Raw genomic sequence first — 22965 nt, forward strand, 5'->3', positions numbered from 1 at the left:
TTGATTGGCAATCAGTTTATTGATGTTATTTACAAGAGTACATGTGAGGGGTTAGTTACAGGAGCATGGGTAACTCAAAGGTGTTGTTGGAATTTACAATCCTAATAAGAAACACAGCCCAAATGCTTGAATTACCCTAGATGCACAGAACACATAAAACTCAAGAAGGATGACCAAAATGCGAATATTTCACTCCTTCTTTAAGAGGGGAACAAGAATACCCTTGGCAGAGAATAGCGAGGCAAAGTTTAGAACAGGCAGAAGGAACACCCATTCAGAGCCTGCCCCACATGTGGCCCATACATATACAGCCACCCAATTAGACAAGATGGATGAAGCAAAGAAGTGCAGGCCGACAGGAGCTAGATGTAGATCTCTCCTGAGAGACACAGCCAGAATACAGCAAATACAGAGGCGAATGCCAGCAGCAAACCACTGAACTGAGAACGGGAGCCCAGTTGAAGGAATCAGAGAAAGAACTGGAAGAGCTTGAAGGGGCTCGAGACCCCATATGAACAACAATGCCAACCAACCAGAGCTTCCAGGGACTAAGCCACTACCTAAAGACTATACATGGACTGACCCTGGACTCTGACCTCATAGGTAGCAATGAATATCCTAGTAAGAGCACCAGTGGAAGGGGAAGCCCTGGGTCCTGCCAAGACTGAACCCCCAGTGAACGAGATTGTTGGGGGGAGGGCGGCAATGGGGGGTGTGTGGGGAGGGGAACACCTATACAGGAGGGGAGGGAGAGGGGCTAGGGGGATGTTGGCCTGGAAACCGGGAAGGGGAATAACAATGGAAATGTAAATAAGAAATACTCAAATTAATAAAGATTAGAAAAAAAAAAAGAAACACAGCCCAGATATCTTACTTGTAAGCCATATGCCTAGATTGGGCAGATAGCTCTAGGGATATACTAACCCATTATTCTTCAGCTATGAAGCCCCTTGTTCCTTGTTGTTTGTCCTGCTCATGCCATTCTGATGCATGGCAATTCCTCTTCTTCCTACTCCTTCTTCTCTGTGTTTCTCTTTCTCCCTCTTCCTGCAACAACTCCCACCCCCACCTCACCCCTCGTTCAAGCCTCCAGTCCTATCTTTCTCCCACAACTGTCCAATCACAGGCTCTAGACTTTTATAGGAAAAAGGAGAAGGTATATGATGGTCTGCTCCTTCCAGGCAACCAGTGCGAGAAATCAGTATTTAGCATTAGGACACCAGCAGTATTGGGCCAACCCATCACACAAAAGCCCACTGAAAAGCCCACCCCAGGATCTGGGATAACATAAAAAGATGTATCCTTGGATCTCCTTGCTGAACACACAGGCCCAACCCCAAATTGCTTACTGTTTATATAACTTTGAGAAGGAGTTTCATGACTCTCATAATTTTGTGAGCTTTCTGACTCTTGAAAGATGTATGAGTGTCTCAATCTCATATGCCTCTATTCCAACCAGTAGTTGTTTAGTCCACGGGGCTGGATGTGCCAGCTGGTCTTCGTTATATGCTGGACTTCAGAAAAAGTAGACTCAGTGTTGGGGATTTAGCTCAGTGGTAGAGCGCTTGCCTAGCAAGCTCAAGGCCCTGCAAGGCCTTGGGTTCGGTCCTCAGCTCCGGGAAAAAAAGAAAAAAAGAAAAAGTAGACTCTAATGCCAGAGAAAGAATGGACTTGCTAACCAGGGTGAGAACAAGTAGGCAAAGAGTTTCTTTTTCCATGTCCTTTTCCCAGATGGTGTGGCCCAGACTAAAGGTGGATCATCCCACTTCAAATGATCTGAATTAAAGGTTTATCTTTTCACATCAAAGATCCAGATGACAAGTGGGTCTTCTCACTTCAAATGATTTAATTAAGGAAAATACCTCAACCAGGCAGCGGTGGTACACACCTTTAATACCGGCACTAAGGAGGCAGAGGCAGGCAGATCTCTGAGTTTGAGGCCAGCCTGTTCTACAGAGAAAGGCCAAGGACAGCCAATCCTTTATATAGAGGAACCAGTCTTGAAAAACAAAAAAGCAAAAAAAAAAAACCAAAAAACAACAAAAAAAAAAAACCAAAAATCCAAAACCAAAAACAAAAAACCCCAAAAAAACCCAAAACAACAACAACAAAAAAACAAAAAGCAATAGCAAAAACAAAAGGAAATAAACAAACAAAAATTGCTATTAACATAGGTAACATAGTCTTTGTGAGAGGATGGAATACCTTTTGGGTATATGCCCAAGAGTGGTATAGCTGGGTCTTGAGGTAGATTGAGTCCCATTTTCTGAGAAACCAACATATGGATTTCCAAGGGGGCTGTGTGTTCCCATCAGCAATGGGGGAGTGGTCCCCTAGCTCCACATCTTCCCCAGCATGAGCTGTCCCTTGTGGTTTTTTTATCTTAGCCATTCGGACAGTTGTAAGACGGAATCTCAAAGTTGTTCTGATTTGCATTTCCCTGATGGCTAAGAATGTTGAACATTTCTTTAAGTGCTTCTAAGCCATTCCTCTGATATTAATTCTGTTTAGATCTGTGCTCCATTTTTTATTTTTTGGTTGCTTGTTTTTTGAGATAGGGTTTCTATCAGGTGTAGCCTTGACTGTGGTAGACCTCAGTCTGTAGATCAGGTTGGTCACAGAAGTTCCAGCTTCTTGTGCCTCCTAAGTGCTGGGCTTAAAGGCGGGCAGCACCGCTCCTGGCTATATCCCATTTTTTAATTGGATTATTGTTTGTCTCATTTCTTGAGTAGCCCTCTGCCAGAAGTGAAGTTGGTGAGAAGAAAATCTTTCCCATTTTGTAGGCTGCCATTTTGTCTTATTGACAGTGTACTTTGCCTTATGTAATCGTTTCAGTTTCCTGAGATCCCATTTATTATTGTTGATCTTAGTGCCTGAGCCATGGGTGTTCTGTTCAGGAAGTTGTCTCCTATGCCAGTGTGCTCAATGCTAATCCCCACTTTCTAGTCTATAAGGTTTAATGAATCTGATTTTATGTTCAAGTCTTAGATTCAATTGGACTTTCGTTTGGTGCAGGGTGATAGATATAGATCTGTTTGCATCATTCTACAAGCCAGAAACTGGGAACAACCTAGCTATCCCTCAACTGAAGAACGGATAAAGAAAATGTGGAAAATGTGGTACACAATAGAGTATTACTCAGCTGTTAAAAATGACATTATAAAAGTGTTCAGGCAAATGGATGGAACTAGGAAAAAATCATCCTGAGTGAGGTGACCCAGGCCCAGAAAGAAAAACATGGTATATATTCACTTATAAGTGGACATTAGCTATAAAGAATAATCATAATACAAGTCCACAAACTCAGAGAGGCTATATAACAAGGAGTGATCAAGGTGGGATGCTTGGATCTCTCTGGGAAAAGGAAACAGAATAGATTTCAAGGAGAGTACTAGGAAAGGCTGGAATTGGTAGTTATTTCTGGGGTGAAGTAGAAACGTAATGCAATGGAAACTCCCTGGAATCTACAGGGGTGGCCATAGTAAAGACTCCCAATTTCTGTAACCAGGCAAGACTCCCAGTGGAGGGACAGAGACACCAACCCAGCCATAACCTTCTACCTACAATTTGTCTTGCCTGCAAGATTTGCTGGAGTAAAGGTGGCACAGAACTTGTGGGAGTGGCCAACCAATGATTGGCCAACTTGCGACCCATTTCATCTGACGCTACCAGCAACCAGAGGCTAGAAAGCCCAGAGACCTAGGAAAGAACCAAACAAGATTGGGAATAAACAAACAAATAAACTGAATCAATGAAATGATACCTAACGATAATTTCCTATACTCTAGGCAGGGACCTGGGGTAATCATCACCACAGAGGCTGCCTCTGGCAGATGCCAAGACACACGGCCACACATTAGGTGGAGCTAAGGGAATCCCTTGGAAGAGGGGGAGAAAGGATTGGAGTTGTCAGAGGGTTCAAGGACATCGCAAGAACATGGGTCCTCAGAGACTGAATGACAATCAGGGAGCCTATATGTGCCCTCTGCATATATGTTATGCTCAGGTAGCTTGGTGCTCTTGTGGGGCTTCTAACAGTGGCGGTGGGGTATCTCCAACTCTTTTGCCTGCTTCCGGGACCTTTTTCCTCCTACCTGGTTGCCTAGTTCAGCATTGATATGAGGATATGGGTCAAGTCATACTGCAGATTGTTATGCCATGTTTGGTTGGTACTCCTGGAAGGCCTACCCTTTTCTGAAGTGGATCTGAGGGAGAGGGGAATTTGTGGAAAGGCCTGGGAAGAGAGTAAAACTTCTGTCAGGATGTAATATATGAGAGAATAATAAATAAATAAATATTCTCTCCTGTGTGAGATGTTGTCGGAAGCCAAGCCTGCTTACACACCCTCTGTCATGTTTCGGGAATGTTCTTATCAACACACTTGCAATCTATGGTTTCAGGCTATAGAGAGGGTAATGATAGTAGTGAAATTGATTTTGGGCCCTACATGGCCTTCCCGCCTTCTTGTCTTTATAAGCCACTGTATCAAAATAAAATTTGAGAGCTTGATCAGACCATAGACTTGTTCTCCTTCTTTATGCCTCCTGTCCCCCACTCTTTCTCCCCCTCCCAGGTCTCCTCTGAACCCCTGCAGGCTGGGGCAAGATGTGAGATCTAGATGAGTGTGTGTGTGTGTGTGTGTGTGTGTGTGTGTGTGTGTGTGTGTGTGCGCGAGTGCGCGTGCTCATAAGCCAAGGTGCATGTGTGGGAGGTCAGAGGACAATTTATGGGAGTTGCATCGTTCCTTCTACCGGGATCCCAGGGATCAAACTCATGTTACCAGGTTTGGCAGCATGTGCCTTTACCCCCAGCCCTAAAGATTAGCTTAAAGAAGATTCCGTTACTAGCTCTTGTCCTCCCCAACTTCCTCTTCCTTTATTCCTCCCACTCCTTAGTAGTTTGTTTCCTAATAGTGTCCACACATTTCTTTTCAGGAACTGGTTTTCTCCTTCTAGGCAGAGCTAAGTGGTAGGCACCATTACCTGGCAAGCCATCTTGCTGGCCCCAATTTCTTTTCTCTAACAATGGTGGAGGTTCTCTGGCTCCCACCTTTACAGTGTCTATACAAACTACCATTTAATGTTCATTACCTGATGTTCTTTGTGGCTTTTGAGACAAGGTCTCTATGTAGCTCTGGCTGTCCTGGAACTCACACAGGCTGGCTTGGAACTAAGAGATCTGTCTGCCTCTGCCTCACAAGTTTCTAATGTTAGAAGATCATGTAACTGGGTGTAGTGGCATACTCTTTAACAGGGAAATATAAAGGATATTTTCATCTATGTCCTCCTTCTTGGAAAAAGAAGAGCTCAGTTTCATCTTTAGTGGGCCTCTTTTTATCAGTTCACTTATTTTATCTTTTTTAAAATTTTTTCACTTATTTTATCTTAAAATAGGTTTTAGCAGTGAATCTCTGGGTTCCAGACCAGCTTGGTCTACAGAGTGAGCTCCAGGACAGCCAGGGCTACACAGAGAAACCCTGCCTCAAAAAAAACAAACAAAAACCAATTAACCAACCAACCAACCAAAAACAACAACAACAACAAAAAGGAGAAAATAGTTTTAAATTTGCTAGGAATGGTGTATACACTTAAAATCATAGCACTCAGACAATTGATACAGGAGGATCAAAAGTTTGAGGCCAGCCTAGGCTGCATAGTAAGACCTTGTCATAAAAGCAAGCAAACAAACAGGAAAGCATTGCTAAGATGTTGAACAAAGTTAAAAACCAGAATTCGAAAGCTCCTTCTAGCTCTTATTTCTATGGGTCTACTTCTGCATGGTGTTGTTGTTTGAGCCAATAATTTACCATGCTTTTTAGTGCCTAGTATTGTCAGCTTAATGCTGAGTGCAATTACCAGCTAGTCTTCAGCCTTCTGTGAGCGTCAGTTTTATTTTGATTTTTTATGCAGGTATCTTGGTAGTTTTGTATGTAGTTTTCTCAAGCTTTTAGGAAACTTACTTTTGGAATATTTTTCTTAAGACTATTTATTACCTGAACTTCTTCAGTTCTTTATATAAGCATCCAATTTTCACTCCTACTTTTTCCAAACAGCAAAAAAAAAAAAAAAAAAAAAAAAAAGTATGCATACATCCCCTTTTGGATGCTGTTTAAACTTTAGGGGGGTGGGGGGAAACTCCCTCAACAATAAACTGGTCAAAGCACAGACCTCTAAATGTGGTCTTCCTCGGGTGTGGTCTCCCACTCTAGAACGCCAACTGCGCACAAATCTCACATTCAATCATTTCAAATTCTGAAGGGTCCAAGTGACACCAGGTCAGCTGGGCCATGTCAGAGCACTTAGAGGCAGAGGATAACAGCTTTGGAGGAGAGAATGTATGGTGATAGCCAGATTGGGGTGGTGATGGTGATGGGTGGTCTTGGTTCTTCTCAGGCTGTAGACTCTGGCCTGCAATACAGTAGCAGCCTCTTTCCAATAGATGTGGAGTGGGGCTTGAGCCTGGTGGCCTAGGACTGTTGTCCCAGCTACTCAAGAAGGAGCCTAAAGCAAAAGGATTTGAAAACTCAAGGTCAGCCCAAGCTATGAAGTTATTTTAAGGTGAGTATGAACAATTATTAGTGAGATCCTTTTTCGAGATTAAAAGGGAAAGGAAAAAGGGTGGTGGTGCTGGGGTCATAGTTTAGTAGTAGTGAGTTTTCGAAGCATGCCTGAGGCTACAGTTGAAGATTTAATTCCCGGGAACCTTCCACTTCACAAAGAACAACAAAAGTAAGAAGTGATATTTAGCTGTCATAAAGGATGATCAAATTTTAATAAAGACACAAGCAATTATTGTAGAAACGGAAAGAATAAAAACTATCTACATGAATTGGAAAATGTAAGGTATTTCTATGAGTCAGCATGTAGTTAGCTACAGTACTACAGAGGGATTATCTCATAGCTTTAAAAACTGATCTGCAGATCTTAAAAGAAGTGTGATTGTGCTGGGCCTATAGGAGTAGTCCCAGTACTTTGAATGTTGGGGCAGGAGGATTAGGGATTCAAGGTCTGTCTTGACTACAGACTGCTGGGATTAAAGGGAGGAACTAAAATGTCCTGTAAGGGATCGATTTTATTCTTACTTTTTTTTTTTTTTTTTTTTTGAGACAGGATTTCTCTGTGTAGTCCTGGCTGTCCTGGACTCACTTTGTAGACCAGGCTGGCCTAGAATTCAGAGATCCATCTGCTTCTGCCTCCTGAGTGCTGGGATTAAAGGTATGTACCACCTCTCCCAGGTGTTACTCTGCCTTTTTTGTAATTGTAACTGTAGTAGTTGGGGTTGCCCAAAATTTGGTAAATAGTGGGATTCTGTTACAGTGCCTCCTCCCACCCCAGCCCATAGGCACCGATTCTCAAGCTTGACATCTTAGGCAACCGCTGTAACCCTGAGCCACATCCCTTGTCCTACAGGTACTGTCACTCACAACGCATCCCTTCTGAAATTGTACTACCTTGTTCTAGGTATTTCCTTCACAGCAACTTTTCACTAGAGATTTCCAAATGACCAGTCTTGAGAGTGTTGGTTCATTTTTTTGTTTTGGAATGCATAGTGACTTAGTTTTGGGAACCAAATCCCGTTTTAGGTATCAAAAGGGTGCTAATCACTATAGATAGATAGATCTTACGCAAAACCCCACGATCGAAACCAAATTCTCCATTATTAACAGGCCCTAAAAAAATTTCTGGCTTTTGCCAAACCGTTTTACTCTTCTCCGCCACACCTCTGCCTAGGGCCTGTAGCTATTTGTTTGGGACCTTGGGCAAATAAGTTCTCCCGAGATGGCAGGCTAGGAACAGGAACCGCGCCAAAATACACTCCAGGCCTAGCGGCGGTTTCCAGAACAACTTTTGAAGCCTGGAAACTCAGCAGGTCTTAATCCCTAGCTCGCACCTCCGGCGGGGACCGAACCCCCATACTTTGTGACTGAGGTCAGGGTCAGGAGGGATCCTAGGAAGTATTTAGGAAAAAAAATGACGAGGAACTGCACGCCACCGTTCTAGAGTAAGGGCACTCAGAGCGCACGCGCAGAGGATGTACCTTCCGGTTTCCTGTTCCACCTCTTAGCACCTCCTAGTCATCCGCCTCAACAAGGCTTCCCCTAACACGCCCCGCCCCCCAAAGATAGCCCCGCCCCCAAGGCTCCGCCCCGACGCTCCCCCCCACCCCGTTCTATTTAATTGTTGGATTGTCACCTCTGCAATCCCGCTGACGGCCAGCAGGGGGCAGAGTTCGGGCCTGCAACTTTTTTCCTTCTCCGGCCGCGTCCCCTTAGGGAGGCGGTCGGCGTGGGGGGAGGGGAGGGCGGGGCTCGAGGCCGCAGTTCGGTCCGCTGCTTGCGCTGCTTTCTGTTCGGGTCGGCGGAGAGGCCGCGACAACCGCATCAGAGCTGACGTGGGTGCGACGTGGGGCCGCAGCCGCCGGGTTGCCTGGGCGGCGGCCGTCGGGCTCTGCGTCCCCCACCTCCTCCCGTCCGTAATCAGTGACGAGGTCCGCTACGTAAATCCTTCCCGGCGGGTAAGTGGCGCGCCTGCCTCGCATCACAGCCCGTGGCGGGCGGCGGCTGCTCGGGACGTGGCCTTCCGCCCGGCCTGCCCGCACCGCTGCCCGCCTGCTCGCGGCTCGCCACCGAGAGCTTCCCCGGCGCGCAGCGGGTCGCCTCCGCTCTCCCTCTTCCGTTCTTCGTCTTGGTGTCGGCGAAAAAGCCTGCCTTCAGAGAGCGGTGCGGCCGCTCCTGCTTCTTAGTCTGACAGGAAAAGGGCGTCGGTCCTGCTCACCACAGCCCCGGGGCCGCCGTAGTGCGTTGGCTCCAGCGTTGTGTACGCGATGTAAATAGAGAATAACGTGCCCTGTTTCTTCAGAAAGGGTGGCTCAGGGACTCCACGATCCAGCCATTTTGTCCCCACACACTATAGATCCGGGGGTGCGGTGGCGTGCGGCCCGGCGAGTCGCAGTTGGGGGTCCCCAGGGTCTCTTCTGACTTGTTTCAGAGAGTCCATTACTGGATTCCCAGACCGGGAGTAGGGGAGACATGTCCAACACAGTCTTTTGTCGCCTGTTACAGGCGTAACTAACCGCCAGCTTTAAGTGGCAGGTCCCAGCACCCTACCCGGGAAAGCTGCTGTCCGCTCGTCAACACCATACCGTCACGCTGGAGCCCCGGTGCCGGTGTGTCTTGGGTGACTTCCATGCTTGCTGCTTTTCTGCACAGTGTGAAGCGGGGGTCCTACCGGACCGCTTTCATCCAGCATCGCATTAGTAACAATAATTTTTGCTCGTGTTTTCACCCTGGTCACCGCGTTTGGTCAGTTTGGGATAACAGGCTTTTTGCCGTTTGTAAGATACCTGTTTAAATCTCGGAAAATCACATTCCTCAAAGGAACTATATATCTTGTTCAATAAATGTGATTACTTAACCGAAACTTTTTGAGAGGGTCTCATGTAGCCTTGGTTGTGCAATGGTTGACTTAGAACTTCTGATCCTCCCGCCGTGTGCTGTGATTTTAGGCATGCACCATTGTGTGTTAGTTTAACCAAACAAAATCTTAAAAAGAGGTTTACATCCTTCATGAGTGAACTGTAATTTCCATATTACATGCTGCTAACGACATGACTCTTTGGGGGAAACTGTCAACAGTGTAACTAGTGTCCCAAATGACAGTGCTTCATGTAGAATCATGTTGAGAAGTGTGAAATTGTAGTTACAGTGGTGTGTTATGTATCTGTAAGATATAAATAAACTTTTAAATGTATAAAAACACAGGAACTTTTAGTCTTTTTGTTTTTACATTGTGCCCAAAGGTTAATGAAATTTCTCTCTACTGAAAAAAATTTAACACACTCCAGCACAGTAGAGGATAGACTATGAATAACTGCAGGATTATGCAGTCTTGCTTAGAATTATGGCATGTTACCAAAACAAACAAACAAACAAAACAAAAAAAATCCCACACATAGGAATTCTGGCCGAATCTTTACCAATGAGAATTTAACTTCTCATAATATTACCAAATAAATATTGGGTCATAAAATTTAGCCACATTGTTGCTGAAGGTAGGTAGGTAGTCCGCTGGGATGCTTGCAAATGTCCTGTCCGGTTTAGATAGACTTTTGAAAAAATACTTAAAGATTTAATTTTGAAGTGTGCGTGTGTGTGGGCAGGGGATGAGAATGAGTGCTAATGTATATTTGGGTGTTCTTGGAGGTTAGAAAAGTATGTGTGATCCCTTGGAGCTGGAGTTATAGTGGTTGTGTGCTGCCAATGTGGGAGCTGGGAACTCAACTCAGGTCCTCTGAAAGAGCAAGGAGTGATCTTAATAGCGGAGCCAACTCTCCAATTTCCTTTAGGTAGCATTGAGAGACTTTAGCATAGTGTTAGGACATTGGCTGAGGAGAAACATCTGAAATATGTGAAAATTTAAAGTATTTTTACTTTATTAAACTTACACATTTCATAAATAAAACCAATTTTTGTTGTTTTGAGACAGGATCTCATGCTGTGTCCCAGGATACCCTTGAACTTGTGATCATCCTCCCTGAACCTCCAGACCTGACCAAAAGTCAACTTGAGGAAGAGATAAATACATTGGATGTGGTTTCAATATATAAGTGCAGGAACTTAAACATGGAGATGTTAGGGAAAAATGTCTCATTTGTAACACAGTGGGCATAAATGAACACTTGAAGTGGGTACATTAATAATTTCCTTTAGTTCAGTGGTGGAGCACTATCTAGCATTGGAGAGTCCCCTGGTAGGTTCAGTCACCTATATCTTACTCCCCTGCCCACAAAATGAAAAGAAATACATGAAGTTTTTAAAATGTGTTTTTCTATCATGACATTTATATAGTAAGGACTGTTTTTGTTTTCTGGTGATAGAAGAGAAGGAAATCTCAGGTCATGTTAGTGGGCATTTGTTTTTTTTTTTTTTTTCTGTTGAGACTGGGTCTCACCATGTAGAGTAAGGCTTGTCTTCAAAACAGAAAAGTGTCTCTATTTCTCTGATAGTCCAGTTTTATTTTGCTTGGAAATGTCTTACTTTTCTATTGCCATGACAAAACACTGTGACCAAAGAGTTTGTTTTTGTTTGAATGAGTACATCTGCACTTCTATATGTTAGAAAGGGGCATCAGATACTGCTGTAGATGCTTGTGAACCACCATGGAGTTGCTGGGAATTGAATCCAGGACCTCTGAAAGAGCAGTTGGTGCCCTTAACTCTCTCTCCAGCCCCAATCAAGGCAGCACATAGAAGAAAGCATTTAATTGGGCTCACGACTCTAGAGGGTTAGAGTCCATGACCATTATGGTGGGGAGCACAGCAGCAGGTAGCAGGCAGCAGGCAGGCAGGCAGGCAGGCAGGCAGGAAGGCAGGCAGGCAGCAGGCAGGCAGGCAGGCAGCAGGCAGGCAGGCAGGCAGGCGGCAGGCAGCAGGCAGCAGGCAGGCAGACATAGTGGTAGCTCAGAACCTAAATCTGACCCACAAGCATTAGGCAGAGAGAGCTAACAGAATGATGTGGGGTTTTGAAACCTCAAAGCCCATCTCCATTGATATACCTGGTCCACAGCAAAGGCATGCCTCCTGCCTCCCAATCCAGTGTTTCTCAGCCCCCTCACCCCCTCCCTCTCTGTGTGTGTGTGTGTGTGGTGTCAAACAACCCTTTCACAGGGGTTGAATATCAGATATCCTGCATATGAGATATTTACATTATGATTCATAACAGCAAAATTATAGTTATAAAGTAGCACCAAAATAATCTTACGGTGGGGGATCACCATATCATGAGGAACTGTACTAAAGTATCATAACATTAGGAAGGTCAAGATCCACCATCCTTGCCAAATAGTTTAAACCAACTATAGACCAAACATTCAAATATTACAGCCTATGGAGGCCATTCTCATTCAAATCCCAAAAAAATGTTTTAGAGAATCCTTTTTCTTTAGTGAGTAACAAGATCAAAACCTGGGCCTTGTATATACTAGGCAAACACTCTACCCCTAAGCTATGTCTCAGCTTAGTTTGATAGGACGAAAGCCCTCAGTTTTGAAATTAGGACAACTTTATCATATATAACGACACACACACTAATGCTTACGGATGCTCTGGATACTTTATGATTAGTTGTGTATATATGTGGTGTTCACATATGTGTGTATGCAGTGTGCTTTTTTGTGTGTCTACATGCAGAAGCCAGAACAAGACACTGAGTGCCATCTATTGCTTTTTGCTGAATTGCCTTGAGCCAGGATTTCTCATTGAGCTGGAAGCTTGCCATTTGAGCCAGACTGGGTGCCCAAAGAACTCTTGGAACACCTATGTTTACTTGAAAACCTCGGGATTAATGGGTGCTCAGAATTTGAACTCAGGTCCTTAGGTTTTCATTCTTACAGAGCAGGCATTCTTACCCACTGAGCTATCTTCCTAGCCTATGATGCTTTTATTTATTTGTTTACTTTGAGGCAAAGTCTCATTGCCCAGGCTAGACTCAAACTTCTGTGCAGCTGAGGATGGCCTTGAACTATCAGTCCTGCTTCTACCTCTCAGGTGATGGGTAAATATTATATTATTAAAATTGCCAAAGGATTACATCTGGTTGTATTTCTTCACTTAGGTATTATTTAAAGAAAACATTTATGTTTGTGGGTGTTTTGCTTGCATGTGTATCTATATATCACATGCATACCTGTTATTAGAGGTCAGAAGTTAAGTTGCTCAGTCCCCTGAAACTAGAGTTACAGATGGTTCTGAGTCACATGTGGGTGTTGTGAATAAGACTTAGGTCCTCTGCAAGACCAGCATGTACTCTTAACTACTGAGCCATCTCTCCAGCCCCTTAGGTATTTTGTTTAGCTATAAAAGCTAGAACCAAACTCGGTAAGTATAGTGTTTAAATTCTTCTCTCCCAATTCTGGCTAAATCAAGTACCTATTTTCCTATATTCATGTTGTTTTATATATTTGTATTTTATTATCTATCTATCTATCTCTGTCTGTCTGTCTGTCTATGGTTTTTTCAAGACAGGGATTCTCTTAGTAGCCTTGGCTGTCCTGGAACTAATTCAATAGATCAGGCTGGTCTTGAACTCAGCCACCTGTCTCTGATTAAAGATGTGTGCTACTACCTACCGCCCAGCTTTTATTTTTATGTATGGGCATTTTGCCTGCATATGCCTGTGCCCTTTGTGTGTGTGTGTGTGTGTGTGTGTGTGTGTGTGTGTGTGTGTGTCTGTGTGTGTGTGTCTGTGTCTGTGTATACATGGTAGGGAGTGACAGAAGATGCCAGGAGTTCTTATCACTTTGCACTGTCTCATATCCACAGTTTTTTGGTTATGCTAATTGTAGTTTTTAATTCTTTTTCTTTTTGCTTTCAGTACTTTCTTGCAAAGCATAATCGGAGCAGTGTATGATTTAAAGATTCTATTTTTGGTATTTAAAAGGAATAAAGACCTAAAACTTTGAAAAACTTTGACTGTTTTCTACATGTTTTATGTAGTACTCTGGGATTGGTCAAGCTAAATATAAAATACTGGAAAGAGGATTGTAAAAATCATGAGTACTAGCATTCAGGAGACTTAGGCAGGAGTATTACTGACAGTTTGAGACCAGTCTGAGCTACAGAGAATCTGCTTAAGATACTGAAACCCAAAATACACCCCTTCCCCAAACAGGTGTAGTTTAGTGATAAAGTGCTTGTCTAAAATGCGTTAATCACAAGTACTACACACACAGTCATGCATAAAAAATTAAAAACTAAAATTACATATAGTTCATAGTGAAATAAACTGAGAGTTCTGGTTTAACAGATTCCCACAAAGTCCTTCCAAACCTGGAGACTGGAAATGATGTTCCTTAATGTCTCGGGCCCTGGTAGCAAGCTTTAAGCTTCCACACACATTTCTGCAGTCACTATGCTTAGGACTTTGGATACTCATTCTTCAGATGAGGGGAACTATGGATGGTTTCAAGTAAGGAAATAGCAATCCAAATAGTTCTGTGACCAAGTGAAGTAGATTGTAAGAAATTGAGAGGTTTCAGTGAAGTAGGAAAAGACTTATTTCCTCCTGCCAGAAAATGGTTAGGATGGTAACTAAAAGCACTGACAGGATGAACAAAAGAGAAGGGAATTAAGAATAGGAGATAGAATTATTGGGACTGAGATGTGATTCTAATTCCACATTCGAAGAAGAGTTGGACATTTTAGATTCAGTGATGTGGCTGGTGAAGGATATTAGATAAGTGGCTAAGATCACACAGCTTTAAAGTGGTGGAACTTTAGTTCCTACTCCATCAACTGGCAATGCTCTTTACCCACCTCTATCACCCTATTGTAGTCAGCCACATTTCTACCTCAGGAGTTGGGGACAAACATAATAGGTATGGAGGGAGAGGATGGGTAGGGTGACTGAGTCAGTAAGTCTGTCAGTCATTGAAATACGAGTACAACAAGGGACCATTGCTGGATGAGAGGGAGGTTTGGTGTAGCTTTGAGCATTGTGTTTAAGATCCGTGAGCCAAGAAACAACTGACAGATTCTTGGGAAGATGGTGCTCAGAAGAAGTATAGCCTGAAGTGAAAATTGAGAATCAACTGAAGATGACATGGCTTAAGGAAAGTATGGAACATTGTTGTTCCTGGAAGCCTGGGGAGCGCTAACCTTTTTTGTTTTGTTTTTTGAGACAGAGTCTCACTATGTAGCTCAGGCTTGCCTAAAACTTGCTATTTAGACCAGGCTAGCATTGAACTCACAGAGATCAGCCTGCCTCTGTCTTCCCAGTTCTAGAATTGATGGCATGTACCACCACACCCGGCTGGAACACCAACTTTATATGAGTAGATCAGCAGATGTGGTTTAAATAGGCTCATTCCTGAAATCCCAGCAGCAATTAGAAGGCTGAGGCAGGAGGATCACCATGAACTTGAAAGTAGTCTGGGCTACAGAGTGAGATCCTGCTTCAAGTACTTATTATAGTTTGTGTATAGATGTTTTGTGTGTAAGTTTGCATATTATGTGCATGTCTGGTACCTTCGGAGGCTTCTGAGAGGCTGGACTTATGGATGGTTGTGAACCACCATGCGGGTATTTGGATTAAAGTCCCAGAAGAACAGCCAGTGCTCTTAGCCACCAAGCCCCAAGATTCTGTTTCAAAAACAAAAATCAAGAGAGAACAAAGGGCTGATTCTAAGGTAGTGTTACAAATACTTCAAGAGGTTGGGATTTGAAGTAGGAATGCTGAGGAGACATTAAGGACATTGTAGCCTAAAAAGCGTCCTATAGACTTGTCAAGTTGGCAGTCAACCAGGGATGGCATCTAGGAGAGACAGGTGGGGGGAGGGGGAGAGGGAGGAAGGGAGAGAAGAGGGAGGGAGAGGGAGAGGAAGGGGCAGGGGTAGGGGAAGAATCTGAGAGGAGTGAAATAGTTCTCTGATAATTCCAAGCCAGAATCTAGTGTAGTTTGTTAACAAGGCTACTCTTTGACATGCTTGTGATGCCAGGAAACTGGTTCCTTCAGTGATGGAAGAGGAAGTTGGTGGCTGTTTCTGAATTTTACTGACATCAGTTTTTTTTTTTCCCCTTTTACTTTGTCATGTTTTCTCTGTTGTTATTTTGAGAACCAGTCTTCCAGTGTAGTCTTGACTGGCCTGGAACTTACATTTAGACCAGAGTAACCTTACAGTTAGACTAGAGTAGCCTTGCATTCACAGAGATCTGTCAGCTTCTGATAAGCGTGAGGTTTTTTTTTTTTTTTTTTTCTTTTTTTCGGAGCTGGGGACCGAACCCAGGGCCTTGTGCTTGCTAGGCAAGCGCTCTACCACTGAGCTAAATCCCCAACCCCGGGGTTTTTTATTTACTTTTTTTTTCTTTACTTTAAAAACATATGAATAGGGCTGGAGAGATGGCTCAGCGGTTAAGAGCACTGACTGCTCTTCCAGAGGTCCTGAGTTCAAATCCCAGCAACCACATGGTGGCTCACAACCATCCATAATGGGATCTGATGTCCCCTTCAGGTGTGTCTGAAGACAGCAACAGTGTACTTACTTACATACATGGAATAAATAAAAATAAATCTTAAAAAAAACATATGAACATATGTTTTTCAGGCTGGGCCTGGTGGCATATATCTTCAATCTTAGCATATTGGAGGCAAGTGGATGTCTGTAAATTCAAGTCCAGGTGGCCTATACAGCAAACTCTAGGTCAGCAGGGTCTACATAGTGGGACCTTTTTCACCTACAAACAACAACAGAATGTGTTAGTTATTTAGGAGAGGCAATGGTGTAGTGGATGAGAGTGCTTGATCTGCAGCAGGCCTAATGACCTAAGATTAATTCCTAAGTCTCTTACAGTGACAGGAGAAGTTGAGTCCACAAAGTTGTACATTTACTTCTTTACCTCCTCATGCATATATACAAAATAATAATGATGAAATTTAATATATTATTCAGTGAAATAAAATATTTTACAGTGAAATATGGAAATTAATCAGTTGTTTTCTATTTTATTGTCCTGCTATTGTTATTGCTCAGATATGATCATTATTCTTTGTTTATACATCTATTCTCTCTTTAGACTGCAGGCTCTTGAAGAGTAGAATGTCTCCAGAATTCTTCATAAGAGCATGATTTATAGCAGATTCTAATCAGTATTTAATGAGCTGATGGTCCCTACCCCTTCTCTTGGTTGTAGGACTTTGAAAGCAGATTCGATGTTTCCTCATGAAATGCTAGTATCATATAACAGGGTTAATCTCAAGAAATGGAACTCTGTCTTTTAAAATTATATCATCATCATCATTAGTTTCTGTGTGTGTTCTGGGGGTTAAAAGATGTGTTTATTGATAAGAGGTCAACTTTGTAGAGTTGGTTTTCTCTCCTTCTCCCTTACATGGGTTCTGGGGGTTGAAATAAGACCACCAGACATTTATATAGCCAATACCTTATCAGTAAAGCCGTCCTGTCAGTTCTTCACTTATTTTTCAAGATTTATTTATTTTTATTTTATGTGTATAGTTGTTTTGCCTATATTCCTGGCATATAACCCAATTTCCTGACCTTTCCAGCTCTGAAATGAAATCTTGTACATTTTGGTCTTTTTCTTCTCTAATTTTACCTCATTTCACAGTGGATGCATGTCTGTGTATCTGTGTACCTTATGAATGCAGTGCCTGGCAAAAGTCCAGAAGAGGGCATTGGCTTCTTTGGAACTGAAGTTACAGTTGTTAGGCACTGTGTAGATGGAGAGCTTAACTCATGAGCCACCTCCCTTCACTCCTCTTTTTTTTTTTTTTTTTTTGAGATAGGGTTTCTTTGTGTAGCCCTGGCTGTCTTGGAACTCACTTTGTAGACCAGGTCTCCAGCTCAGAGATCTGCCTGCCTCTGCCTTCCAAGCGCTGAAAGTAAAGGTACCCAGCCTCCTCCCTTCTGTTAATGCAGGTTATCTTGTAGCTCAAACTGGCCTTGAACTCTGTAGCTAGCCAAGGGTGACCAAAGATGACTCCTGATTCACCCAAATCAGCCAGAGTTGTATAGTGAAGCCTTGTCTCCAAAAAAAGAAACTAGTTTTATTTCTGTGTCTCTGTGAGTACAACATATATGTGCAGTGGATGGTAGGAACTGGGGAGAGCATGAGATCCCCTAGATCTGGAGTAGCAGGCAATTGTGAGCCACTCAGTGAGCAGGGACCAAACTTTGGAAGAGTACAGAGCTCTTAAATATTGTGCCATTTCTCTAACCCCTAATGTGTGTGTGTGTGTGTGTGTGTGTGTGTGTGTGTGCATGCTTGCTTTGTTTTCTTAGATGGTCTCACTCTGTAACCCTGGGTGGTCTGGAATATATTAACCAGACTAAGGTGGGCTGGAACTTACAGAGTTCTGCCTACCTCTGCTTCGCAAGTGTTAGGAGTAAAGGTATGTGCAACCATATCTGGCATAAATTGATATTTGAAGAATAATATAGAGTCCTTTCAATCTTTAATTGTTTTTTAGTTCTAAAAAAACTAGATTATTTACCAGTGGGAAACAGAAGCATGTGGATCTCTGAGTTTGTTCTAAGTCAGCAAGGACTACATAGAAGGTTCTAGGCCAGCCAGAGTTAGTTTTGTTTCTATGTCTTTGTCTCAAAAAAAAAAAAAAAAGATAAAGAATGAATCATTTTCCTGGCTTAACTGTGAGAGATTTAATTTTTTTAAGGCTAAAATGTTATGACCTCCTAATTAAAAATTGTGATTTTACTGCAGGATAAATAAAGAAGAAAACAGGGAAGGAACAAAGCATTGATTACACATGTAATAATAATGAGCAAATGTGGCAGGAAAAAGTATATGAGGACAAATGTAAGGTAGGTGGATATGTTCTGTACTTTGGAAGGCCTTGCCTAGAGGTGAAAGTTCCAATAATAAGCAGATTGGTGGTGCCTGTGGGCACATAGGTCCGCATGTGTGTATGCATATATGTTGTGATAACATGTACTCACATCACTTAGCCATCACTAAGGCTTCAGGATCTACCATGTGCTCTACAGAGTAGAGTAGGGGTGAAGCAGAAATGGGTGTTCACACTTGGCTTTGCTGAGTATTGGTGGCATTCTCAGCCAAGAGTAGACATGCCGATCTGTATGTGGAGGGCTTGGGGGAGCTACAGATTTAGGGTCTGGGGCATCTTCCTTGCTATTATACTTTGTTTTTTGTTTTTTTGTTTTTTTTCGGAGCTGGGGATCGAACCCAGGGCCTTGCGCTTGCTAGGCAAGCGCTCTACCACTGAGCTAAATGCCCAACCCCCGCTATTATACTTTGAAAAAGAGAAGAAAATCTCCACAGTGTTTTATAAAGCAGAAATCTTTACATTTTCTCTTGGTTTTGGTCAGAAAACACTCTTGTTTATCATCAGTCAGATTTATCTCTAAAGAGAACACAAATTTTCGATGCCTTTTTGGTAAAACTACTTGAAAATAAGAACACGTTTTGGCCCAGGCCATATGTAGCTCAATTGGTAAGGGTACTTGTCTAGCATGCATGAAGCTCCAGGTTCTAGCCTTAGCAGCACATAAACTGGTCATGATGGTACAGGCCTCCAGATATTAAGAGTTCACGGTCATCTCGAGCTACATACCAAGTTTGATACCAGACTGGGCTACTTGAGACAATATTAAATGGGGAGAGGGACATTAATGAGTTTTTTTTTCCTTCAAAGATAATTTACTCATTTACCAGCCTAATTTGATTTTATAAATTGTAAAGACCTCAAACTATGAGTTCACTAGTTAATTGAACACTTTAATTACAGTTTTAAAGCTGTCTTATTTTTTAGTTAGTATTATGTGAACTGTGCTTTGATCCTAACTTTTAAAAATTGTTCCCTGGGTACCTCTGATGGCTTTTTTAAAACATGTTTTTCCTTTTTTTATTTTGCCTACATCGTCTTCAGTATGCTACTTATGTGGCTCTGTCCTCAGCAGCTATCATCATTTCTGCCTGTGTTCTCAAGGCATTTCATATGTAGCATGCTCCACATAGTTTAACAAGTTGCTTGACCTTGGCTTTGTGGTAGGACTGTGATCTCAGCACTTGGGAGGCTGGGACTCCCAAGTTCAAAGTCAGTCTGCCCTACACAGTGAGATCCCATCTCACGAAAAGCATCTTCCACTTACTTTACTCCCATCCACACATACATCAGATACTGTGAGGGAAGGTGATAAGAGATGATATATGATGTGTGTGTGTGTGTGTGTGTGTGTGTGTGTGTGTGTGTGTGTGTGTGTGTGCGCATGTGTATACGTCAGAGGATCACTTGATTCTGTTGGGTTGCTTAGTCTGTACCCTCCGGAGGATTGAACTCAAATCACCAGGCTTTGCAGTAGGCACTAAGGAGCTAATTCTTATAAAATACATTACAGTACTTCCTTAGCACCCTTTTTATTTATTGAGCAGAGAATTAATGTCAGAGTATTAAGGCTCTTCTACAGAACCTATTTCTTACCAAAAAAAAAAAAAAAAAAAGTATAGGTGGCTGCCACAAGTGAATATCAAAAAGGAGGTAGAAGCAGTAGTCAGTAGTCCTAGATCATTCAGTTATTGCCTTAATGGGTTTTTCTTTTTGTCTTTTAGGCAAATGACCATGGAAACAGTTGAATCACAGCAGGATCGAAGTGTAACACATTCTGTGGCAGAGCATAGCTCTGCTCATATGCAGACTGGCCAAATTTCTGTCCCTACTCTAGCTCAGGTAGGCCATTAGCAGGTACAATTAAAGTTAAAATAGATGGAAGTGAGAATTGTGTGAAGTTTTTTCTCAGTTATCTTAAATACAGCTCGTATTTATTGATTAGACTTTGATGAGAAGATATTTTCACATTGTTTAGGAATCTTTTTTTTTTTCGGAGCTGGGGACGGAACCCAAGGCCTTGCGCTTGCTAGGCAAGTGCTCTACCACTGAGCTAAATCCCCAACCTTGATATTTTCACATTGTATCATATACTTGATAATACTGTTGACCCCTGACACAAACTCCTTTGTACATGTAAACTCCAAGTTATTGCTTGACTGGTTTGCTAATTCCAAATATATACAGTTCTAATATCATAGTTACTAAAGTTAGTGGAAAATTTCTGTTTGCCTATTACATTTTTATTTTGGTCTTTACTTTCCTATCAGTTAGGTTTTGAATTTTTATTAGCTATTTGAGAATTTTGTGCACCATATTTTGATCATTTTTACCGGTCTTCCAACCCCTCCAGTTCTAACCCCCTTTTTCCCTATCAATGTTGGGTCATCTTTTTATAATTTCTTTTTTCTTTTTTGAAACTGGATCTCACTGTGCAGACCAGCCTGGCCTTGAATCCAGAGATCTACTTGCCTCTGCCTCCTGAGTTCTGAGATTAAAGTGGGCATCATCACACCCAGCCATTTTTAGTCTCTTAGCCTCTGTACCTTGGCCCATTGTGGGTATCTGTTAATTTCTACCTATTACAAATAAAAGTTGCATTGATTTATGGGTATAATGATAAGTCATTAGGAGATAGTTTAATAATATGTCTATCTAACAGCAGAATGGTAATAAGTTCTTCCCTAGGTACTATGACTTGTCTAGCCACAAGCTTTTGGCATAACAAAAGTGCTAGATATGCCTTCATCTTATCCAGCAGGCCTTAAATTTAACCAGAATGCGGTTGGTTGCTTCTATGATCTTCATGCCATATTGTACCAGTGAACATGTTTTGTCAGGTCAATCACTATTGTAACTCGCTTCTGTTCACAGCTGGGTAAGCGTGATGATTATTTTTCTCCTCTCGTAGCATGACTAGCACTGTGCAGTCCATGAAGCTGGTCAGTAGGCATAGAACTTTCAGGTCACTACTGGATCGGTATCTCCATGTTCTATGATTCACTGTGTGGCATTTTTAGCAATAGTCTTCTGTCAAGTTTTGGAGGGTACAAGAACATTGGCAGTAGTTACCTATAGGTTCTATTGGGTCTCACTTGTCAACAACTCCAAGAGAGCTAATTTATTCCTAGTACTGGGTTTATCTTAGTTCTATTGCTATAAAGAGACACCCTGACTAAGGAAACTTAGAAAGCATTTAATTGGGAGTTTGCTTACAGTTGTAGAGGGTTAGTCCATGGTCTTTGTGGCAGAAAGCATGGGGCAGGCTGGCAAGCATGGTGCTGAAACTGCACCTGAGTGCTTTATATCCTGATCTTTAGGCATCAGACAGAGATTGAGATTGGCATGGTGTGGGTTTTTGAAGCCTTGGAGTTTACCACCAGTGACACATCTCCAACAAGGCCATACCTCCCAATCCTTCCTGTTTGCTGCTCTAGTTTGCAACATGAACTGGGCATGGACATGGTGTAAAACTGAGGTTGACTAAAGTTCCCGTCAATAGCCAACTTTATTCAGACCATCAGATGATTTATGTTCTGAGGGTCAGGAAGAGTCACCTGAGTAAAGCATGCTATTACAAGTTTAATCTTCACATGGCAAAAACAAGTTTTTTCATAGAGGCATATAAACAAATAATAGCCTGAAGTGAACTCACTCCTGTCTGCTCTACCTGGGAGGAAAGCACATTCCAAGAACAACCCATGTTATGGAGAAATAGAGATTACATGAGTCTTACTTACTTGAAGTTTTCTCACAAGGTCTTAGACATCTCACACAGCTTCATTTCATGGACTGTGTTCTGATATCTCCCCCTTTTAATAGCAGGAGATCCAGAATGGTTTTGATTTGAGGTATCATGGATAAATATATTTGCTATTTGATGTATGAGTATCCTATAAGCAAATAATCTATAATATTAGAACAGTGAACGCATTGTGTGTAATACTATGCCACCAAAAACTGAGACACAGTACTATTAGTTACATTGTTATATTGATCAGAAAAATCTAGATAATAGCTTGAAAAGAGGCCCATGTGATTAATAGTTCTGGTATCTGGTAAAACATAAGCCTGTATATGCCTTGTAATAGGAATACAAATGTTATGTTGTCCTATGCAAATAAGTGATTTAAATCTCAAGGAAAAATTAAACACAGCCCCCTCTCATAGACTCATAACTTCATAGACTCAATAGACTCATAACTGAGTCTATTACGGCCCCAGGTCCCAGAGTCATTAGTAAAGGAACTTCTCCTTTGGCTGCATAGGGCCGTGATTTGGCCCCAGGCGGGCAGGCTTCCCTTTTGAATATGACTGATACCTTCTTTTGTCCTTCAGCTGGAGGTTTGTTATCTTTCTGGTGATTGCTGCTGTTTCCTTGCCCTCTGCTGTTTTCTTTGATGGCCTGGGGCTGGAGGATGGGAAGAGGAAGTCATAGTGTTTCAGTGGGTCCATCTGCAATGACAGATGCGTGCCCCTTCCCAGTTTTCTTCTAGAGAAGAAATACTGCAAGTTAATGCATCAGTTTGCTTATTCCCTTCTGAAGTAAAACCAGAGGGGTTAGGGTGTGCGGGAGTATGAGTCTATTGCTA

The 22965-nt window shown here is 42.4% G+C and overlaps 1 protein-coding gene and 1 long non-coding RNA gene across 30 annotated transcripts in view; one reads left to right on the forward strand and one right to left on the reverse strand.

Moving 5' to 3' along the window:
* On the reverse strand, positions 1 to 8424 carry LOC108348578 (uncharacterized). Of its 2 annotated transcripts, XR_015641735.1 has the most exons (3): positions 8193 to 8424; positions 6168 to 6500; positions 1 to 3699 (listed from the first exon to the last, which is right to left on the reverse strand). It is a non-coding gene; the product is annotated as an uncharacterized LOC108348578 (long non-coding RNA). The 2 variants fall into 2 exon arrangements; XR_015641734.1 differs by lacking the exon at positions 1 to 3699 and having other exon boundaries at positions 5542 to 6500.
* Crem (cAMP responsive element modulator) overlaps positions 8213 to 22965 on the forward strand; it is a 66630-nt gene continuing 51877 nt past the window's right edge. For 14 of the 28 annotated variants that reach the window (XM_087589824.1, XM_087589825.1, XM_087589837.1 and 11 more), the window contains exons 1-3: positions 8348 to 8514; positions 18232 to 18332; positions 20098 to 20215. In XM_087589824.1, coding sequence (XP_087445950.1) covers positions 18289 to 18332; positions 20098 to 20215 — 162 coding nt within the window. In that variant the 5' untranslated portion in view covers positions 8348 to 8514; positions 18232 to 18288. 28 annotated transcript variants of the gene reach the window in all.

This window comes from Rattus norvegicus, chromosome 17 (genome assembly GCF_021556685.1).
Source record: "Rattus norvegicus strain SHRSP/BbbUtx chromosome 17, alternate assembly SHRSP_T2T, whole genome shotgun sequence".
NCBI lineage: Eukaryota > Metazoa > Chordata > Mammalia > Rodentia > Muridae > Rattus > Rattus norvegicus.